Raw genomic sequence first — 23,208 nt, 5'->3', positions numbered from 1 at the left:
GGGGCGGGAGTCGGGCCCTACCATTGGCTGGAGGTTACTAACAGCGGGGCGGGGGCGTGGCGTCCTCTGGCGCGTGGCGTCTCCTGAGCCCAGGGCAGGGTTCGAGGTCAGGCCCCAGGCGGAGGGGAGGGGAGGGTTTCGGGGACCTGAGCCAAGCTGCACGGAGTGGAAGAGGGGCTGCGGAGCGCGGCGGGGAGGAGGGGACCCGCTTCCTCAGGGAGTTGTGAAATGTCCTGGGCTGGAATTAAAGGCAGCAGCTGGTTGCGGTGAAATTCAGCCAGAACACCCAGTCTGGCAGTCAGGCGCTCTCCGCGAAGATAAACAGCCGGGGGCAGCCCAGTCTGCAGCCCCTCCCGGCACCACTGACGCTACCCATAAGCCTCCATCCCTTCTGCTCACTCACACACACACACACACACACTCAGAGAGCCAGGCGAAAGGGCCCTCTTTGAAAGTCAAGCACGGACAAGCGTGGGCAACTTTGCATGGTTCAGTCTAACAGACCGATAAACACATTAAGCTGCCACGGACAGCACCGTACATACACCACGCAGCAAACACACACCCGCAGTCTCAAGCTGCGGCCCCCTCTTACTTCTGCATCACCCAGGTTTACTGTTTCCAGCACTCAGGACAGCATGCATTAGTTTACTTGTTTTTAGGGCTGTCTGTTCCCCCAAGCCCTGAATGTAAAGTTCCAGAAAGGGGACGTTATCAGTTCTGTCTGTGCCATGGCCCCAGTGCCTAGGATGGAGTTCGATAGATGTATGGGCTTGGGAAACACACACACATTCACACACACCCAGCATCCACCCTGACAGCCTCATCTGTACACACAGCCTCACACCCACCCTTCTCTGACACACACACACACACACACACACACACACACACACACACACGTGCCTTTGATCTGCGTCCCTCTCCACCCTCACCCTCGCTCGCCCCTCCCGCCCACCCAACTCCTGGGTGCCCTGCGGCCAGGTCAGGGCCTGTCATACTCACCGTGAGTGACGAGAAGGTTAGGCAGATGCCACCAAAACCATTCATGGACAATGCCAGGAATATCAGCGGAGACAGAACTGGGAAGGGAAGAAAGATGGATGAGGGCCTCTGGGGAGCTGGGGGAGGCTAAAGGCAGGAGCTGGGGCACCATCCACCTTCATCCCACCCATTTTCTTTCTGTGGGGGCACAAGATGCCAGACATCTCACCTTTTGTGTTCCAAGAGGCCAGGGCCATGAGGGAGCAGGATGCAGCGAAGCAGGCGCTATGGAGAAGCAGGGAAGGGGGAGCAGTTGCCTCCCTCCCCCTGCAGCACCATCCCACCCTCCAGCCCCCCGCAGCCCCTTCCAGCTCCCCCACAGCCCAACCGCCTCACCTGCCCATTAGCCGCGTGGGCCGGGGGCCGAAGCGGTCCATGAGGACCCCCAGCGGCAGAGTGGTGGCGCTGAGCACAAAGGAGCCGATGGTGAAGCCCAGGTTGAGCATCTCTTCCTGCTGGTTGCAGCTGGGCCACCCGCGCGGCTCGTCCTGGGTGGTGTTGGTGGTGTTCTCAGCTGAGGAAGGGGGAAGAGAGGCAGCACGTGACGGCGGGAGCCGCAGGGCCCAAGAGCGTGTGCTGGGATCAGGGGTCCGGCCCTTCAGTGCCTGGCCTCTGCTTGCCTGCTGACCGGAAGACTTTGGAGTCATACCTACTACTCTGATGGGGAAGGGGCTCCATAAATGGTAGCGACGGGTTTGGGCTTCCCTGGTGGCTCAGTGGTAAAGAATCTGCCTGCCAATGAAGGAGACCTAGATTTGATCTCTGGGTCAGGAAGATCCCCTGGAGTAGGGACAGGCTACCTGCTCCAGTATTCTTGCCTGGAGAATTCCATGGACAGAGCAGCCTGGTGGCCTACAGTCCATGCGGTCACAAAGAGTCAGACACGACTGAGGAGGCATGCATGCAGTATCTGACCCGGGCAGGGGGGCGGTCATACACCCAACCTGAGGCCTCAACTAACTCGAACAGGATAACAGACATTGAAGTATTTACTGCACTGAAATATTCACTCAGTGTCCAAGGTTAGGGGGTGGTAGATCCCCAACAGGAAGCACCCTTGAGCCTGGGACAGCTTCAGTGAGTGACGCTCGAATAATGTAACAAGAATTCTCTTAAAACTTAGAGGATCCTTTCCCCATAAATGACATTCTGATAAAATAATAGCTTGTATTTTTAGATTAATTAATTTGGCTGCGCTGGGTCATAGTTGCGTCATGCAGGTTCTAGTTCCCTGACTGGGGATTGAACCTGGCCCCCCTGCAGTAGGGGCATAGAGTCTTAGCCACTGGACCTCCAGGGGAGTCCCCCAAGAGCTAATATTTGTTAAGAATTTAACCATGTTCTAGGCATATTCTCAACAGTCTCTGTATTAACTCATGACAGCCCCAGGAGTGAGCTAATAAAGTTACCTCCACTCTCCAGATAAGGAAACCAAGACACAGAATGAGGAGGACAGCAGTGCCCTACAGGGCTCCTCCAGAGGTCACCCCCCAGGAAAGACGCCAGCTCGGAGCTGCGACAGGTTAGTGAGGAAGGCTGACGTGAGGGAAGGAGGGGGTTTCCATTTCATTCATGCTGATGGTGAGGGAAGGAGGGGGTTTTCATTTCATTCAACGCTCAATGAGGCTGGGGCTCCCCTCTGTCCTATTTTCACTTAGGCGTCGTGGCCAAGGGCAAAGTCAGGGTGTGCCTGGAGGACCCACAGACCAGGGTCTGAATTCCCACCCCCATCCCCACTGGCTGTGCAACTTTGGCCAAATAACTTCCTCTCTTTGAGGCTCAGGCCCCTTGCCTGAAACAGGGAGCAGAGAATGGCTAACCCAGGCTCCTGAGGAGATTGAGTTGGAGAAGGGGCACCAAGAGCTCTGTACACAGCCTGGCCCTGAGAAGATGCTCCCAGAACAGCTTGACGAAGGGGTCGATGGTGGTTCATGACCTGGGAGCCTCTCCTCTAGGTGCTGGAGACCCCACAGTGCATAAGACAGCTCAGCTCTCACGGGGTTTGTACTAGGTAACAGCCAAGTGGACGCTGACATACAGAAACCCCCCGACACACGAACCTCAAGTTGTGAGCGCGCGTTCCATAAGTGTCAGGTGTGGGTGGCCTTGCTCTCTGCCCTCTGTCTCCTTTTGCTGACGACCCTTCCAGTCTACCATCTCCCACTTTTTCTCCCTCCTCCATCAGCAGCGTTTCTTGCCTGCTCACTCGTTGCCAGCCCCTCCGTGCCGGCTGTTGCTCTGTAGTGCTGCACTTTTCAAGGTCACTAAGTCCCTTCCACTCGTGTCCGACTCTTTGCGACCCCGTGGGCTGCAGCCCACCAGGCTCCTCGTCCACGGGGCTCTCCAGGCAAGAGTACCGGAGTGGGTTGCCATGCTGTCCTCCGGGGATCTTCCCGACCCAGAGATCGAACCCATGTCTCTCACGCCTCCTGCATTGGCAGGCAGGCTCTTTACCACTGGCGCCACCTGTACTGTTTACATTCAAAATATTTTCTTTCTGTTTTGTATTTGTTTTTTACGTATTATTTGTGTGAAGAGTATTGCAAACCTGTTATACACAGTACTACATAGCCAGCTGTATTGGTTGGGTACCTTGGCTGACTTTTTGGACTTACTAACAAGTTCGACTTAAGAGCGTGCTCTCAGAACAGAACTCGTTGGCAAGTAGGGGGCTTACAGTAAAGAGCAACAGGTGCTATGCGTGCCAAGTTGCTTCAGTCGTGTCCGAGTCTCTGCGACCCCACAGACTGCAGCCCCCAGGCTCCTCCGTCCATGGGCTTCTCCCGGCAAGAATACTGGGGTGGGTTGCCATTCCCTTCCCCAGGGGAGCTTCCCAACCTGGGGACAGAACCCGCACCTCTGGGTCTCCTGCACTGGCAGCCGCTTGCTTTACCACTAGCACCTCCTGGGCAAAACAGGAAGATGTGATAGTGTGGACTGTATCTGCGCCCCCCACCCCACCCCCCTCCACCATGAGCACCGTGACCCCTGACTTTAGGAATCCAAAGGGCATGCAGGTGGCCGATGGCTGAGATCAGAAAGAGAATGAATTATTGTCCGAGCACCAAAGGACAAGCAGAGGAGGAAGTCCCTTGGGCAATGGGCTGCAGGAATGCTGGCGGATGAGCTGGGGCACCAGTGCGGCTACCTGGAAGAAGGGGTTGGCGGCTTAGAGCAGAGTCTCCCGGGGGTCAATGCGCGCGTGTGCTAAGTCACTTCAGCTGTGTCTGACTCAGCCCTATGGACTGCAGGCCACCAGGCTCCTCTGTCCACGGGACTCTCCAGGCAGGAGTACTGGAATGAGTGGCCACGCCTTCCTCCAGGGAGCTTCCCGACCCAGGGACTGAACCCGCATCTCTAAGTCTCCTGCATTGGCAGGCAGTTCCTCACCACTGGCACCACCCGGGAAGCCCCTCTGGGGTTCAGGCTGGCCCCCTAATTTAGTGACCTTCATGGTCTCTGTTTACTTCCCCACAGAGGCTGCTTTGCACCTGTCCAGTCCATCTCCACACACTTCAGTGACACTGACTTCACGACAAGCACTATGATCCGACAGTAGGTAAAACAGGAAGAAATGCGATGATAATTTAGACCGGAGGCTGCAAAGAGGTGATCAGCAACGAACCCTACAGGTATTTTGCTTGGCTTGCAAATTTTAATTGGGTGCCCGTCTATTTATCTATTTAGCTACACCAGATCTTCGTGGTGACATGTGGGATCTAGCTCTCTGACCAGGCATTAAACCTGAGGCCCCTGCATTGGAGGTGTGGCGGCGTCTTGGCCACTGGACCACGAGGGAAGTCCCCGGGTGCCAGTTTAAAATCAGGAGTTATCACCTAAAAATCACAAAGTCTGGCTTTTCTTTACTATGTCAGGAGATCTGGCCACTGCTGGAGGTGAGTGGCAGCCACTCCTTTTCATCAGGGCCTGCCCTAAGTCACCCAAGTCCTCACCTCGATATTAGCTCGCCACCATTCACCATCCTGTAGCTGCCCTGATTGGCCTAATTATTATTATGGTTTTTATTGAAGTGTGCTTGAGACACAATGTATCAGTTTCACATGTACAACATAGTAATTTGACATTTATATACACTGCAAAATGATCATGACCATGTCCAGTTACCATCCGCCACCATACAAAGTAATGTACTACTAGTAACTGGATTCCCCTGCCGGATATCAACGCCCAGTTGTTATTAACTGCCAGGCCTCTGAGTCTGCAGTCCCTGAATTAGACACGGGTTCTGCGCCGAAGTCTTTCACAATCAAATGATACTTTCTCTCACTAGCTCTCAGCTAATCCACTTTGTGCCAGGCTTTTCCATATAGTATATCATTTACTCTTCACCACCCTAAGAAGTGAGAGCAGTGACCCCTGAAGATAGATGGTGGCAGCAAGTCACACCGCTTCTCACAGGCAGGCCGAGTTCCGGCTCAAGACCTTCTCCAAAGTCAACACTTCCTGGTTGCTCCACGGGGCTGCTCTCTCCCAAACAGAGCAGCTTAGTAAGTCACCGAAGCCGACACTAGTGCCGGCAAGGACAGGCGTCCTTTCACAGGTGGAGAATTCTAGCCCAGGGACAGCAAATACCTGAAGGTCCACTAATGCATTCACTTCTCTGGTTTCAGTCGGTCCGCCTCTTGTGAGTCTGACTCACAGGAGCTAGTTCCTGAGGCCTGATCATTCTGGGTGGATGCATAAAGCCAGACCTTTTTTTTTAAATAATGTACTTTTATGGCAGTATAGCCGAGTTAGCTTCTGCTGTGTAACAAAGTGAACCAGCTATACATGTGCATATATCTGCTCTTTTCAGAGTGTTTTCCCATGTAGGTCATCACAGAGTATTGAGTTGAGTTCCCTGTGCTATATAGTAGGTCCTTGTTAGTTATCGATTTTATATATAGTATTGTGTATAAATCGGTTCCGATCTCCCAATGGACCCCCTGCCAACGCTTTCTCCCTAGTAACGGTGTGTTTTCTACAGCCATGACTCTATTTCTGCTTTGTAAATGAGTTTGTTTATACCGCTCTTTTAGATTAAGCCAGACTTCTGAACCAAGAGGGAAGCCAGTCCAGGATGCAAAGACCTCTTAGACCTCTGTCTGTGTCAGTTACAACAGGAGAGGCCTTTGAAATCTAATTTCTCCCGTTTTATAGACAAGCGAAGCATGAGGTGTGATGAAAGAAACATGTGCAGGAAGTTAATGATCGAATTGGGCTCTGAAGTCAGAGAAAAGAGTATTTCCCAAGTGAGGTATGCATGGCATGTGCACACTCAAGCTGGGTTTACAGGTACAGTTGACCCTTGAGCCACAGGGGGTTGGGGCCTCAACCCTTCCTCCTCACGTTAGAAAATCTGCCTGTAATGAGTCAGCCCGACCTACTCGGGGTCCCTCCGTATCTGCGTTTTTGCAGCTGCAGATTCAACCCACCAGGAAGTGTGTAACCTTGTCTGATTTACTATTGAAAACAATCCTGAGAGGTTCAAATCTGTGCTGTTCAAGAGTCACCTGTTCATTTTTCACAGTTATTAGTTATTTGAAAGTATATCTTTTTTATAGTTATTAGTTATTCAAAAATATATCAAACACATACATGTACATATGGATTGGAAATACATACCCCTTCATGGATCACAGCCTCATCGTGGGAAAGGGGCTTGTGTAACTCAGAGAAGCTGTGAGCCATGCCATGCAGGGCCACCCAAGACAGACGGGCGACCTGATGCCAAGAGTCGACTCATCAGAAAAGACCCTGATGCTGGGAAAGACCGAGGGTGGGAGGAGAAGGGGGTGACAGAGGATGAGATGGTTGGATGGCATCACCGGCTCGATGGACATGAGTTTGAGCAAGCTCTAGGAGATAGTGAAGGACAGAGGACCCTGGCGTGCTGCAGCCCACCAGCTCACAAAGAGTAAGAGACAACTTGTTGGCTGAACAAGAACACAGAAATATATATGTACGATGTGCATCTGTGAGTAACATCAAACCCAAGGTTCCAAGAATATCACACTTCAAGCTGAAGCTTTCTAGGGGGCTTCCCTGGTGGTCCAGTGGTGACAACTCTGCTCTTCAATGCAGGGAGTGTGGGTTCGATCCCTGGTTGGGGAGCCAGGATCCCACATGCAGCGTGGCCAAAAATAAATAAAATGAGGCTTTTTAGTATGTGTACATACAGCTGATTCACTTTGCTGTACATCGGCAACTACCGCAATCTTGTTAACAACTATGCTCCAATAAAACATAATTTAACAAAGGAAAAGAAAATGAGGCTTTTCAAACTTTGTTTCGTGTTTCTCTGTTTTCATGAGGCTTTTTAAGTGGACTGATTTAAAAGGAAACAGGAAGTAAATAATAGTACCTATGGGCACACAGAAATGGTAAGATCATGCAGGTGAACTGCAAATGACGAGGTCTGGGAAACACTGGGGAAGAGGATGATTCTCGTCCCACTAGCCGTGCGGCTGAAACCCTGAGGCTCTGTTATCCCATCTGTGAAATGGGTTCAGTGGCCGCACTGTAGGAGAGGAGGGCTGTATGCACTGCTGCACGCACACACAGTACTCACAGAGAGACCCCACTTTCTCTGTCTCCCGGGTCTGTGAGCCGTTCCTCACCATCACCCCCTCCCCCCAGTCCCAAGATTCGCCCTCCTGCAGCTGACACAGCCAAAGTTCCCCAGACACCCACAGGTCTGGGCTCTGGCTGGCTGCCTTGTCTGTAACAGGACTCCCCCAGGAGGACTCTTGAGCTAAAGGCAACAGGAAAAGGTTCTGGGGTCCGATCTGGGGCTGACCACTCACTCTGCTCCTCATTTATTCGCTGTGTGACCTGGGGCAAATTACTTAGCATCTCTGAGCTTCAGCTTTCTCCTGTTTGTTTTTAATATTTATTTTGTACTTGCATGCTCAGTCATGTCTGACTCTTTGTGACCCCGTGGACTATAGCCCTCCAGGCTCCATTTTCTCTGCCTGTGCCAGGTCTTAGCTGCGGCATAAAGGATATTTAGTGGCAGCATTCAAACGCTTAGTTGCAGTATTTGAGATCTAGTTCCCCGACCAGAGGTCGACCCAGGCTCCCTGCATTGAAAGCACAGAGTCTCAGCCACTGGACCAGCAGGGAAGCTCCAGCTTGCTCTGCTACACAAGCAGAGTTGCGAGGATCTCACAACACTGTGAGATCTCTAAAGATCTCACTAGCAACAGTCAGTGCTTGGTGAACGTTAGCTACTGTTTTATTATTGTGGCATTTATGCGGCATGTGCAGCTGAATCGCCTCTGCCTACCTTCTGAGTAACAGAGTCCTCTTGGCTGTGATGCCTCTACAGGCAGTGAGCCATCCACCAAAGCTGAGAAGACAGGAGGTGTGGTCGGGAACCCCAAAGCCGACGCTGATAAGCGCCTCGATAATGAGCTCAACGTCTGTTACACGGCATCACTGGTCCTCACGTCATTTCCCCAAAGCAAGAAGGATGAGGGTTGTGCACTCCGCTCTACAGACAGACATGGAGATCCAGAGAGGCCAAGGACCTCGCCTAAGGTCACGGAGCAAATGCTGGAAGAGCTGGGCGCAGAGCAAGATGATGCCCAGCTGGAGCCTGAGATTTGTGGCTGGCTTTCATGCCCCTTTCCCAGTAGCCTCAGGAGGTAGGTCCCGAGGTCCCGCTTTATATACAGTCATGGAGGTGTAACTGGGCTTCCCGGGTGCCTCCGTGGTAAAGAATCTGCCTGCCAATGCAGGAGATGTGGATTCGATCCCTGCGTCAGGAAGATCCCCTGGAGAAGGAAAGGGCAACCCACTCCAGGATTCTTGCCTGGAGAATCCCGTGGACAGAAGAGCCTGGCGGGCTACGGTCCGTGGGGTCGCAAAGGAGTGGGACGACGTAGGGATTCAACACAACAACAACAACAAGATTAAGAAAGGTAAGTAACTGGCGGCAACCCGCCGAGCAGCACAGAGCAGAACGGGAAGCCACGCCGTCTGTCTCCTTCCACACACAGCGGGACAGAGTCCCGGTCGAGTGTCGTCCTGGGACCCTGCAGAGGGAAGCTTCAAGAAGCAGAAAGCAGGTGTGTTGGACGGAGCCGCGGGACTGATGCGAAATGGACTCGCAGCCCCAGCAGCAGGTGTCTAGAGGCTGAAGTCCTCTGGATGAAAGAGAGCCCTGCTGTACCTGCTTATCAGAGTTCATAAAGTTCTAAAACAAGGAGGGTTCACTTTGGTCACCACTAGTGACCCCAAGTTACAGGCTCCAACACACACTCACGTCTGGGCAACCGAAAACACCTGATGGCGACCTCACACCGGCCACAAAACGTAAGTTCAAATGGATTAGAGATCGAAATGTAATAGCTAAAACTTTAAAACTCCTAGAAGAAAACACAGGTGTGAATCTTTGTGAACTGAGATGAGGCGATGGTTTCTTAAACATGACACCAAAGCACAAACGGCAAAAGAAAAGATGGTTTGGACTTCACCAGTATTAAAACCTTTCATGTGCCAGACCAAAGTTATGGTTCGGTTCAGTTCAGTCGCTCAGTCGTGTCCGACTCTTTGCGACCCCATGAATTGCAGCACACCAGGCCTCCCTGTCCATCACAAACTCCTGGAGTTTACTCAAACTCATGCCCATAGAGTCAGTGATGCCATCCAGTCATCTCATCCTCTGTCATCCCCTTCTCCTCCTGCCCCCAATCCCTCCCAGCATCAGGGTCTTTTCCAATGAGTCAGCTCCGAGCATGAGGTGGTCAAAGTATTGGAGTTTCAGCTTCAGCATCAGTCCTTCTAATGAACACCCAAGATGGATCACCTTCAGGATAGACTGGTTGGATCTCCTTGGTTACCCATAAACTAAATTTAAGGTTGCCAAAGGGGAATGGGGAAGCGGGAAGAGGGATAAATTAAAAGAGGGTGGGATTTAAAAAAAAAAAAAGAGCATGGGATTAGCAGCTACAAAATATTACCTATAAAATAAACAACAAGGACCTACTGTATAGCACAGGGAACTATATGTTGAATATCCTGTAACAAACCATCATGGAATATAATATAAAAAATAACTATACATGTGTGTGTATGTATTAACAGATAAAACTGCATCACTTTGCTATACACCAGAAACTAACAAAACACTATAAATCAACCATACATCAGTTTAAAAAAAAAGTTCTGTTCTCCGAAAAACACCATAAAGAATGTGAAAAGAGGGCTTCTCTGGTGATTCGGGGTAAAGAATCTGCCTGCCAATGCAGAAGACATGTGTTCGACCCCTGGGCGTGGAAGATCCCACCTGCCAAGAAACAGCTAAGCCAGCGTGCGCGGTGACTATTGAGACTGCTCAAAGCCCAGGAGCCCCAGCTGCTGAGCCCACACACCCCAGAGCCTGTGCTCTGCTACATCACTGAAGTGAGAAGCTCCCATATCTGGTGAGGGACTTGTACCTGTGATACAAGCAACTCTTACAACTCAGGAATAAAATATAACCCACTTCAAAAATGGAGAACGGATCTAAACAGATGTCTCCAGACAAAGATACACTCGTGGCCGAGAGGTACATGAGAAAGATGCTCAACCGTCATTAGCCACTGCCGCTGCTGCTGCTAAGTCACATCAGTCGTGTCCAACTCTGTGTGACCCCATAGACGGCAGCCCACCAGGCTCCCCCGTCCCTGGGATTCTCCAGGCAAGAACACTGGAGTGGGTTGCCATTTCCTTCTCCAGCGCATGAAAGTGAAAAGTGAAAGTGAAGTCTCCCAGTCGTGTCCAACTCTTCGCAACCCCATGGACTGCAGTCGACCAGGCTCCTCCGTCCAGGGGATTTCCCAGGCAAGAGCACTGGAGTGGGGGGCCATTGCCTCTTCCCTATTAGCCACTAGGGAAATGCAAATCAAAACCACAGAAAGATAGCAATGTCCAGAGTAAAGCAGGTGAGAAATAACAAATGTTCTCTAGGACATGGAGAAGGCGGAACACTCCTGCACTGCTGGCAGGAATGGAAAATGGCAAACAGCTAGCAGTTCCTCAAATGTCAGAGTTACCCTACGGCCCAGCAACTCCATATGGAAAGAAAGTACATGTCCACCCAGGACTTGAACACGAGTGTTCACAGTGGCATCACCGTAATAGCCCCCAAAAGGAGACAACCCAAATATCTAGCAACTGTTTGATGGAGAGATAAACTGTGGGAGCAAAGGACTTGGAAAGGAACTGTGTCTTGATACCCTTGCCAACACGGATGAACCTTGAAAACATCATGCTAACCCTAACACAAGAGCACCTGTTATAAGATGCAATTTACATGGGACGTTTGTCATAGCAAACCTGTAACAGAAAGCAGACGAGGGGCTGCCTCGTGCTGGTGGGTCCAGGGTGACTTTGGGGGGCAAAGGAAATGTTCTAAAATGGGTTGTGGTGATGGTGGAACAACTCTGAATAGATTAAAACCCATTAACTTGTATCCTTTTTTTCTTCTGGCCATGCTGGGTCTGTGTGGCTGCATCGGGCTTCCTCTGGATGCGGCGAACAGGGGCTTCTCTCTGCAGAGGCTTCTCGCGTTGGGACCAGAGGCGCTAGAGTGTGCAGGGTTCAGCAGTTGTGGCCCGCAGGCTCACCTGCCCTGCGGCATGCGGGATCTTCCCAGACCGAGGATAGAACCTGTGTCCTCTGCATTGGCACATGGACTCTTAACCACTGGACCACCCAGGAAGCCCCAACTTGGGTACTTTCAATGAGTGAATTGTAAGGTACGATACTTCTATCTTAACCAACCTCTTACCCCTATTTTTTAAAAGCTGGACGATGGGCAGCGAAAGGGAAGGAGTTTTGCAGGTGACGGAAATATTCTAAATATTGAATGTAGTGATGGTTCGTAAGGTGTATAAATTTGTCCAACCTCATCAGAATGTGTGAGGTAATCTTCAATAAAGTTGATATAAAAAGAAAACAAAACAGGGGGGCTGGAAGAAGCCACTGGACAGGCAGAGACAGGCATCAAGGCCACGAGGCAGCAAAGGCCAGGTCTCCCCGGTGTACAGGGCAAACAGCTCAGCAGAGACCTGGACTCCTGGCCTCCCCTGGCACAGGGATGCCCGGCCCTCTGCCTGGTTCTCCCAGCCACCCTGGGACGCCCAGCACGCCACCCCAAGCCAGCGCCTCCTGAGCCAGCTGCCAGCTTGTATCCCCACCTCCTCGGTCCCCCCATCAGGCTGTGAATGCCCACACATCCTGCACCCCACCTGCTGCTTACGGATTAGCCGGGCAGGGAGCTGAGAGGGTGCAGAAATTAAGGGCGCCCCAGTTCCACCCCCGCGAGGGCAAGCGTTTTCTCCCACAGCCAAGGCAGACGGCTGCAGGGAGCGAAGTCAGGAGCTGGGAGAGGCCAGGAAGGACACTCACACGGATCACGCACTGTTCCCTCTCACCGCATAGACACTGCTCTTCTTCCCACTTTGCAGACCAGGCGTCTGAAGCTCACGGTTTAGCCTGCGTTCGCGCTCTCTACAGTCATGCCCTACTCTTTGTGACCCTGTGGACCGAAGCCCGCCGGGCTCCTCTGTCCACGGGATTCTCCAGGCAAGAATACTGGAGTGGGTTGCCATGCCCTCCTCCAGGGGATCTTCCTGACCCAGGGATCAAACCACTTCAGACTCCGGCATTGGCAGGCGGGCTCTTCACCACTAGTGCCACGCGGGAAGCGCTCAGCGCTGTGGAGACCTGGCCACAGTCAGCCAGCTCTTGGGATTCTAACCCAAGCTGGCACTCCTCCAAAGCCTGTTCCTCGGCCGGGCGTTTGGAGGAAGAGGATAAGCAGGCCAGGAACAAACTCCACATCCCTCCAGCTCCTTGGGCTGAGCCTGTCAGCTCAGCGCCCTCCTTCCCAGAAAGGAAAGATCCCCGTGTCAGACAGCAGGAGAAACTCAAGTCCCAGGCAGCAGGAGGGGCGACTCCTTGTCTCCGGGCACTTGAAGACTGCCAGGGTTCCCCAAGATTGCCAGAATTCTCACTCCAGCCTTCAGAGCCCCTCATACAAAGCCCAGGTGACCAAAATGGAAACAAAGACCCCCATGAGCTGGGGCCCTAGACGAAATGAGGCTACTAATTGTATAAGAGGTGACCCTCCAAGGGCCTGGAAAAGAAGGTGCACCAACCCCCCCACCTTGACGATCAAACCCAGCTTGAAGACTGTCCTCTGCCTCCTTCAGCCTGACAATAGCCCCAGCAAGAAAACCCTCATCCAGCTAGCAGCTGCGGTGCGTCTTGCTCTAGACCTGAGGTTGCCAAAGGCTCCCACCCCGAACCTGAGATGCCGGCAGGACGCTTGGGTTTCAGTGCAAACTGAATTCAGTGAGTGGGTTCTTCTCTAGAGAAAGTATGGTGGAGAGTGGGGTGCCCAAGCCCCTGCGCGGTGCTCGGTCTCCGACCTCGGAGGCGCCCCCCGCCCGCCCTGCCGCTGGTCCCTTCTCGGGGTACCTGAGCACATGCTGGAGTAGAAGCCCTCGTTCTTGAGCATGATGAGCAGGGAGCTCCAGCCCAGGAGCACGGCGGAGAAGAAGAGGTTCTCCAGGACCGCGGTGCTCGCCATCCACCAGCGCCGCCGGTACGCCTGCTCCAGCGTGGGGGCCATCGCGGCGGCCAGCCTGCCGGGGCACAGAGTACTGAGCCTAGCGCCCAGAGGACCCCGAGAAGCGTCCTTTATCGTGGGGGCTCTAGAGACGCCCCTCGAGCCTGCCCGCGACGGAGCCCCCATCGCGTCCTGGGCTTCCCAGCGGGTCCCGCCGGGCTGGCTCTGGGCGCACGGGCAGCGCCGGGGGCACACGCGGCGCTGGGGTCCCCCCCGCCCCCCGGGTCACTATTAGGGGCCGGAAGGTCCTGTCTGCGCGCACGGACTCCTGGCGCACCACCAGGCTCCTCCACCGAGGCCCAGGCACGCGGTGCCCGGCTCCCGGCGTCCAAAACCGCGCTTCCCCGAGTCCCCAGAGGTCAGCAAGCGGCAGGGCGCGCTCTAAAGCCGCCGCCGGCCGCCAGCCAGCCTCCAGCTCCAGGAAGGACCCCCCGAGGAGAGCAGGAGGAAGGGGAAGTCGGATGGCAGCCCCAGGACACTCCCCGCCTCCCTCCGTCTTCCCGTGGCCCTGGGGACACAACTCCTCTCCCCCGGGGCCGGGCTCCCGCGGGTCCTGCCCCTTCCCGCGCCGGGCGACCCAAGCGCCCGCGGGCTCTTGCTCCCTGCCGGCAGCTGCCACGTGGAAGGGGCCCCAGGCGGGCCCTCCGCGCCCCCGGCGCCCCCCGCTCACCCGAGGCGCCTGCCCGTCCTCTCCGGTCCGGGGAGGGGGCTCGGGTTCCCGCAGGAAGTCCGGCGGCCGCTGACTCAATAAGGGCCGGGGCGGCGGAGGGGCTGGCGGGCGGGCGTGTTTACCAAAGGGAGACAAGCCGCCCGCGCTCTCCGCCCACATCCCCCCCCCCCCCGCGCCCGCCCCAGCCTCGGGCACGGCCGCCGCTGCGGGAGGGGACGGCATGCGGGCGGCGCCGGCGCGGAGAGCAGCCGGGGGTGGGAGGAAGGAAAGCCAGAGGAGATCGCAGAGGAGAGGGGCGGGCCGGGCCGCAGAGAAAGGGTGGGAGGGGGCGGGGGGAGGCGCGAGTGCCTGCGCCCGGGAGCCTCAGTATTCCCATCTGTGAAATGGGCCTGGGCCTTCGGGCGCACCCGCAGGTCCGCACGGCCTCCGACACTAGCGTGCTCCGAGCGGGGGAAGCGCGGCCGGACAGGGCGCAGAGGGGCCAGACCCAAGGGGCGGGAGGACGCGCTGGGGGAGGCGGGAGGCGCGCGCTCGGTGACAGGGTTTCTTGGGGAGCCTGGAAGAATCGGTAGGAGCTACCCGGGCGGCTCTCAGGGACCCCCGCAGCCCAGCACCGCCGGCCGCTCACCTCTGATGCCGGCAGACGCGCCTTGCGTGGCCGGACCCGTCGGCGTCCGGCGTCCGGCGGGCCCAGCTCGGGACCGTCCCGGCGCTCGCGGCCTCGGAGATTCCGCCTGGGGCTCTCACCGGCCCTGTTCCATCGGAGGAGGTCGGGGGACACGACGCCTCCGAGCGGTCCCAGTCCGCGCGGCGAGGCTGGGACGAGGTGAATCGACGGAGCGAGCCAACAGCTTTATTGACGCCCGTCCGGAGCTGCGCCCCGAGCTGGGGGCGGGGGTTCCCTCCGCAAACCCTGCCCCTAGGTCGAGTTTCACGCGCACGTGACTCGATCCCGGATACCCAGACACTCTCCCCAGCACACGGCCCTGCGCTTAAAATGTTCACCCATCTCCCTGGCCCTAGCCTCTGCCCCGGCCCCCCAGGAGAACTGGGCAGCCCTCTCTGTATCCTCGGCTGGAGCGCGCTGACGGCGATGCCGGGCGGACGGGTGGGGTTTTCAACTGTTTCCGAGAGAGAGGCAGAGTGACACGGATTCCCTTGCAGAGGTGGTCGGATCGAGCTCTGAGAGTGCCGTGAACACTGCCCTGGGCTGCCTTGAGCGAGTCGCGTGGCCTCTCTGAGCCTCGGTTTCCGTCTGTAAGTTGCCGTAACAACAGCACCTACTTTAATGTGGTACCGGCAGTAGGACCGCTGGAGAGCTGGGGGCTGGAATTGGGGGTTCAGAGGCGGGCAAAACGCTCTCGGCAGCGCTTGGCACAAAGGAAGCATAATCAGCTGTTCACTGTGCTTGTTACTGCTGTCATCATTACTATTATAGAACATGTGGTGATAGGAGCCCTCCAGATATTTACTGATTCCTGGGAAGTCTCTGGACCTCCCGGAGCCTCAGTTTCCTCATCTGTAAAGCAGAAGGTCAACTGTGTGTGGACTCACACTCATCCTGTGGATGAGGACGAGGGCCCATCAGTACAGATGCCGAGTTCATCGTGGTGTCTGGAGAGTGATGTTGATGATGTTCACGAGGCTCTTTGGGTGTGTGAGCAACTGCCCAGGACGTTCCAGGCCCCAGGCAAAAGGGACTCTCTAAACAGATGAGCTGCTTCGCCATGGGAGGAACTCACATTTGCTGAGTGGCTAACACGCTGGGCACTTTCCAGGCAAAGTGTCTGTCGGTCGCTCAGTCGTGTCCGACTCTTTGTGACCCCCTGGGCTGTAGCCCTCCAGGCTCCTCTGTCCATGGGATTCTCCAGGCAAGAACACTGGAGTGGGTATCCATTCCCTTCTCCGGGGGTCTTCCTGACCCAGGGATCAAACCAGGGTCTCCCACATTGCAGGAAGACTTTACTATCTGAGCCTCCAGGGAAGCCCATATTTTTCCAAGCAAAAGTAATCATTAAATCCTCAAAACATCACAGGCTCATTTATGCCTCGGAGCTTGTCACAGGGGGACAGGCCTGGGGGCTAGCAGCTGGAAAATGGTAGGTCTAAACGGGATGCAAAGTCAGGGCTGGCTGGCTTTGAAGTGTGGGCCTTCCCATTCCTCCAGTTCCGGAGGAAACAGCGAAAGCAGAAGCTTAGCAGCTGAAAAGGCTCAAGGACTTCTCTGTGGCAGGGGTGCAGTGGGTGACAGGCGCTGAGGGTTTCGTTTCTCAAAATTCACGACTGGCTCCCAGAACTTCCAGATCAAGGTCAAACTCCTTAGCTTCGCACCAGGGGCCCTAGAATAAGGACCCAGTGACCCAAGGCGGTCATGGACAGGTCGCTTCGAGAATATAATAAAGTGCCATGAGGCCTCTCCCTGTGAAAAGGCCTGTGTGAACATGCACACACACAAACATCTACATTCAAATTCCAGGGGGTTTGTGGACCCAGCTCCATAAACTTTAGGGGTCCACGGGCTCCCCTGTGGCTGTTAATGCTTGCCTTTCTCTCCAACCTGCATGGGCATCTTTTCCTCTGGGGAGCTGTCAGCTGCATGGGGACAAGCGACAGGTGGAGGTGAAGGTGGGCCTGTGGAGTCTGCCTTAGTGAAGAATATGTCCGTAAAGTCATATTTCATTCAACAATATCTCCAGTTGCCTTGCCACGTGAGGAGAGCTATAGAAAGTGTACAAAGTGAATTAGCTAGGTTGCTGCCTTCAGTGGTGTTGGAGAAGACTCTTGAGAGTCCCTTGGACTGCAAGGAGATCCAACCAGTCCATCCTAAACAAGATCCATCCTGGGTGTTCATTGGAAGGATTGATCTTGAAGCTGAAACTCCAATACTTTGGCCACCTGATGTGAAGAGATGACTCACTTGAAAAAACCCTGATGCTGGGAAAAATTGAGGGCAGGAGGAGAAGGGGATGACAGAGGATGAGATGGCTGGATGGCAACACTGACTCGGACATGGGTTTGGGTGGACTCCGGGACTTGATGATGGACAGGGAGGCCTGGAGAGCTGAGGTTCACGGGGTTGCAAAGAGTCGGACACGACTGAGCGACTGAACTGAACTGAATGCCTTCAGTGAGGGCGTCCCAGGTGACGCTAGAGGTGAGGAATCCCAGTAAGAGATGCGGGTTCAATCCCTGGATTGAGAAGATCCCCTGGAGGAGGGAATGACAACCCTCTTCAGTATTCCTGCCTGGAGAATCCCACGGGCAGAGGAGCCTGGCGGACCCCAGTCCATGGGGTCGCAGAGGGTCAGACACGACTGAGCGAGTTGGCACGCACGCTACCTTCAGTGAACAGCATGCGGGGCGGGAGGGCAGGCGTGGAGAGGTGATCAGACCCGTGGAGGGTGGTGGACCAGGCGAGGCCCGCCTTCTCTGCCGAAGAGAAGGGTCAAAAGCTCAATCCTGTGTGCGGTCACTAGGCTGTCAGTTTTACAAATCAAGGAATGTCTCAGGAAAAACCAGGACTTTGGCTTCTTTTGAAAAGCTAGATCTGACATGTTAGCCTCCATTCCTGCTTGGCGGGGTCTGCTAGAGGATGGGCAGAGGCTCCGCTGTCCAGCAAACATTCCGTCACCCAGTTTCCTCCCCGCCTCCTCAGCTGCTTGCCCCAGAGGCCTTTGGGCTGCTCCAGTGGACGCTGAAGGAGAAAACGTGTCATCCTGTCCGGGAGCAGGCAGTCTCCAAGGTGGCTCCTCACCACCCGCTCAGCTCAGGCCTGTTCATCCCCAGGACAACCTCCTTCCCTTCTACACCTGAGCTCGAGAGAGACTTTTGGTTGTTGGATATTTTTTTTTTCCTTTTTTAACCTTTTTATTTTGCACTGGAGTATAACTAATTAATGGGCTTCCCTGGTGGCTTGGGGGTAAAGAATTGGCCTGCCGATGCAGATGTGCGTTTGATCCCTGGATTGGGAAAATCGCCTGGAGAAGGACATGGCAACCCACTTCAGTCTTCTTGCCTGAGAAATCCCATGGACAGAGGAGCCTGGAGGGCTATGTAAAATCCATGGGGTCGCAAAAGCACCAGATGCGACTTAGCAACTAAACAACAACATAGCTGGTTAACAATGTGGGGATGGTCTCAGCTGAACAGCGAAGGGGCTTAGCCGTACACAGACGTGAGTCCACTCTCCCCTAAATGCCCCTCCCATCCAGGCCCCATCACACGGGCGGAGTTCCATGTGCTCCACAGTAGGTCCTTGTCGGTTATCCATTTTAAATACAGCAGTGTTCACTCCTCCTAGTAGAGGCTTGCATCTAACAAACAGAACACAGTAAAGGTGACGAAAACTGTGTCCAAGGTTCGGGGACAAAAGATCGTCATGGCCGTCCTCGTAGTGCTCCTCTCGCTCCCCGCCCTCCCCTCTATCCTCCCCCTCTCCTCGTGCTTGCAAACCCTCAGGAGGCAAGCTTCCATGTTGTCAGCTGCCCTAGGAAGAGACCTGCGTGGTGGGGAACTCAGGGCAGCCTGCAGCCCACCGTCAGCACGGAACTGAATCCTGCCAGCGCCCGCCTGAGTGAGCTGCGACGCAGATCCTTCCCCAGTCGAGCTGTCAGATGACTGCAGCCCCGTGAGAGCCCCTGAAGCAGAGGACGGAATGAGCCTGCACCCTGACTCCCAGCCGAGAGGAGCTGAGATGATAGAGGTTGCTTTAAACCATTATTTTCTGGGGTCATTCGTTACGCAGCCAGCGTTAACAGCCACTGCACAGATAGTTCTCACAGCCGTTACGACTGTCAGAGAACGTGCCTGGTGGTTCTCCACCCACGCCTGGGAGGACTGCGGCGCCACTCCAGGCATTTGCAGCACACCGGGACAGGACAGACAAGGATCCTTGCCAGCGTGGAATTTACATTCTAGGGCAATGGTTTTACACAGGCATCACGCTATTTTGAAGGAAAGAAGGTTCTTAACCTTTCAACTCTTGGACCACTGTGAAACTCCCAACAAAAGCCACAGACTGGTTCTTCGGAAAATTGTACGCGCACATAGAGTTTTGTATGCAATTTCAGGAAGTTTCATAAAAATTCTTGTGGGCTGACCTGAGGGAAATCTTGTGACAAGCATCAGTCTGAATGCTGGGACCTAGTTCCCTGACCAGGGATTGAACCCTGGGCCCCCTGCATTGGAAGCGTGGAGTCTTAGCCATTGGACCGTCGTCAGGGCAGTTCCATAATATGCGTCCCTCTTATAATTGTGAGAAGTGCTATGTGAAGGGATGAGCCTCCCCCCCCAGGTCCGAGTGCTCAGAGAAGATGGTCACCCTGAAAGCGATCCGGGAGAGAGGCACCTGAAGATTGGGCAGGAATTTGCCGGGGGCGGGAGGTGGGGGTGGGGTGGCTTCTGCGTTAAGTAGCAGGTTACTGGCAGTGGTGGGGGCAGTGGGCGCTGGTCCCGGTCCGCCGGCCCACACAGTCCATCAGGGGAGACACACGTCGTGATGAGACATATCACAGGGCTGCTCAGATGTCGCATGAGTCATTTAGCAGAGGGGCTTATTGTTGGAGTCAAAGAGCCTTCCTGTAGGAACTGACGGTTAAGTAAATATCTGGAGGATCAGGAGATAGACCAGGACAGAAGAATGTTCCAGGCCCAGGGGGGAGAACACGGGATGTTGATGGATGAGGACAGGGAGGAAAGATGCCCGAGGTGGGAAGGGGCGGCAGCAGGGCCCAGAGGGACCAGGAGGCACTGCTGGGAGCCTGGATGCTTGCTCCCCAGACAGGAGAAATCTCCGAGGGGAGTGGCCTGCTCCCCCGGGAAGGTGGACTTGGGTGTATGAGTGAAATCCGGAAGGTCAGGGTGGAAAGGCTGCAGGAGTCCACGTTGGATCTGCCGAGCCCCAGGCTTTTGGGACAGCGGTGGGTGGAGAAGAGATCTCTCTCTCTCTCTCTCTTAAATTGTTTGCCCATGTCACTCACCACCAGGGATGGAACCCACGCCCCTGCAGTGGAAGCGCAGGGTCTTAGCCACGGGGCCACCCGGAAGTCAAGCATCAAAGGTGGGAAACAGGCCCACCGGTGGACGGCGGGGCTGGGCGCAGAGACCGGGTAACTCCGGTTTGGGCTTAAACGACTGCGTGCCGGGGGCGCTTTTACAGACCCGGGAGCAAGGGCGGAAGAGCAGGGAGGTGGGGCAGGGCCCTCCTCCGTCATCACTGAGCACCCGTCGAATTAGAGGATCCCGCACCCCGGGCCTGACTTTACTTTTCCAGCTGCGGCCTCTCGCCACAGCCCACCTCCTCCTGCCTGCGCCTGCGGCCGGGCTCGCCGTCCGCTCCCGCGATGGTTCGGGCGTCCTCCCCCGCTCCGTGTCCTGCTCTTGCTGTGGTTCAGTCGCTCAGTCGTGTCCGACTCTTTGCGACCCCGTGGACTGTAGCCTGCCCCAGCTCCTCTGTCCTTGGGATGCTCCAGGCACGAATACTGGAGTGGGTTGCCATTTCCTTCTCCAGGGGATCTTCCGGACACAGGGATCAAACCCGCATCTCCTGAGCCGCCTGGGAGGCCCGTCTTCCTTTCCAGCGTTGATAAATTAGAGACGGGAAGTCTTTTATCTTCCGATCTCCGCACCGCGGCCTCTTTGGGGACTCCGTCCTGCCTTCTAGTCTAGATCGACCCCCCACCCCCAACCCCCGGGTGATTCACAACAGCACAGAATCTCTGTCCCCCAAGGCACTTCCTTCAGATGCAATTACACTTGCTACGTGACAATTTGATTCATCGTGGCCTCTCCTCCACTGGACTTCATGTTCTCTGAAGATAGACTCCGTGTCTTATTCATCCTCCAATTCCCTAGTGCCTGATGCTTGTGAAAGTATTTAAAAAATTTTTTTAAACTGAGACATCATTCACAGGATGAGAAAATCCACTCTTTTGAAGTGTTCAATTCAGTGAATGTTAGTACATTCACAAAGGTGTACAGTCATCACCACTATTTAATTCCACATTTTCTTCACCCCCCAGAGGAAACCCCACACTCGTTAGCGAACACTTCCCACTTCTCCTTCCCCTGTTGTTGGCTTTAATCGTTGTTGGTTTTTGACGGCTAACCCTCAGTCTCAATGTATCTGCCTGTTTTCGGCATTTCGTATGCACGCAGTCCTATGATATGTGATGTTTTGCATTTGGCTTCTTTCCTTCGGCATGATGTTTTCAAGTTTCATCCATGTAGCATATATCAACACATTTTTATGACCAAATAATAATACATTGAATATTACTTATGCATTTTTCATTTTATTTTAGTTTTGGTCACCGTGCAGGGCTTGTGGGATCTTAGTTCCCCAACCAAGGATCAAACCCAGGCCCTCAGCAAGGCATGTCCTAACCACTGACCCCCTGGGATCCCACGACACATGTTTTTTTTGTCCATTTATTCCTGGACAACTGAGCAGTTTGCACTTCTTGACTTTTATGGATAACAAGGCTATGAACATTTGTGTCTAAGTTTTTGTGTCCACATAATGGTTTTGGGCTCCAAAAATCACTGCGGATGGTGATTGCAGCCATGAAATTAAAAGACACTTACTCCTTGGAAGGAAAGTTATGACCAACCTATACAGCATATTAAAAAGCAGAGACATCACATTGTCAACAAAGGTCCATCTAGTCAAGGCTATGGTTTTTCCAGTGGTCATGTATGGATGTGAGAGTTGGACTCAGCTTTCTTAAGCTGAGCTCCGAAGAATTGATGCTTTTGAACTGTAGTGTTGGAGAAGACTCTTGAGAGTCCCTTGGACTGCAAGGAGATCCAAACTGTCCATCTTAAAGGAAATCAGTCCTGGGTGTTCACTGGAAAGACTGATGTTGAAGATGAAACTCCAATACTTTGGTCACCTGATGAGAAGAACTGACTCATTGGAAAAGACCCTGATGCTGGGAAAGATTGAGGGCAGGAGGAGAAGGGGATGACAGAGGATGAGATGATTGGATGGCATGACCGACTCAATGGACACAGGTTTGGGTGGACTCCGGGAGTTGGTGATGGACAAGAAAGGCCTGGGGTGCTGTGGTTCATGGGGTCGCAAAGAGTCAGACACGACTGAGCGACTGAACTGAACTGAACTGAATGTTCTCAGTTCTCTGCAGTATACACCTAGGAGAGGAACTGCTGGGTTTCAGCGCTGACTCTGGAACTATCCGAGGCTCAGCCAAACCATTTTCCCAAAGTCGCTGCAGCATTTTATTTACATTCCTCATGCAAAGGTTTACTGTGACTATTTGTGGGGCTGAATAAATCTTCTCTCTGCTGTGAGCTGGATACTGTTATCTCCAGCACACGACAGCCTGCAAGAGGGAGGCTCAGCACTGCGAGTGCCTCGGGCAAACCCGCACACATGACCGGCTGCAGGGCCTCGGGCAAACCCGCACACATGACCGGCTGCAGGGCGAGAAGGGGACCCCGGCTGTGACCCGGGAGCCACTCCTGACACCCCAGCGGGAGGGGAGCGAGCCAGCAGCTCACAGGACATGCAACCCAACAGCCCTGTTGTCCTCACGCTCTGGGACAGAGTTTAGAGAGGGGTTGCTATGGGGCGGGAGGAGGGGCCGGTGAATCCTATGACTCTGATACGGGAGTGGGTCTCTTCTCTGAGGCTCTCCCAGGGGGCCCCCGTGGTGAAGGCTTCCCCTGGAGGGGGCGGGGGTTAATTCCTGGTCTGGGAACTAGGATCCTACATGCCATTCCCGTGTGCTCCCCCCCGCCACCCCCCCGAAAAGTCTCTCTCTTTTCAAAATGTAGTTATTGATTTGGGGCTGTCCTGGGTCTCCACTGCTGTGAGCGGGCCTTCTCTGGCTGAGGCGAGCAGCAGCTACTC

At 54.5% G+C, this 23,208-nt stretch overlaps 1 protein-coding gene across 4 annotated transcripts in view; it reads right to left on the bottom strand.

Annotated features, from left to right (window-relative positions):
• SLC43A1 (solute carrier family 43 member 1) overlaps nucleotides 1-15,183 on the bottom strand; it is a 32,550-nt gene extending 17,367 nt beyond the window's left edge. For 3 of the 4 annotated variants that reach the window (XM_065944615.1, XM_065944619.1, XM_065944618.1), the window contains exons 1-5: nucleotides 14,337-14,456; nucleotides 13,516-13,682; nucleotides 1,381-1,558; nucleotides 1,214-1,269; nucleotides 1,006-1,082 (exon numbers count right to left, since the gene is read on the bottom strand). In XM_065944615.1, coding sequence (XP_065800687.1) covers nucleotides 1,006-1,082; nucleotides 1,214-1,269; nucleotides 1,381-1,558; nucleotides 13,516-13,669 — 465 coding nt within the window. In that variant the 5' untranslated portion in view covers nucleotides 13,670-13,682; nucleotides 14,337-14,456. Of the gene's footprint in view, nucleotides 1-1,005; nucleotides 1,083-1,213; nucleotides 1,270-1,380; nucleotides 1,559-13,515; nucleotides 13,683-14,336; nucleotides 14,457-14,964 lie in introns of those variants that run through there. The other variant, XM_065944620.1, reaches the window with a different exon arrangement.
• Between the last annotated feature and the right edge of the window lie 8,025 nt (nucleotides 15,184-23,208).

The sequence above is a fragment of the Muntiacus reevesi genome, chromosome 9 (genome assembly GCF_963930625.1).
Source record: "Muntiacus reevesi chromosome 9, mMunRee1.1, whole genome shotgun sequence".
Lineage (NCBI taxonomy): Eukaryota > Metazoa > Chordata > Mammalia > Artiodactyla > Cervidae > Muntiacus > Muntiacus reevesi.
This window is presented reverse-complemented; position numbering and strand designations above follow the sequence as displayed.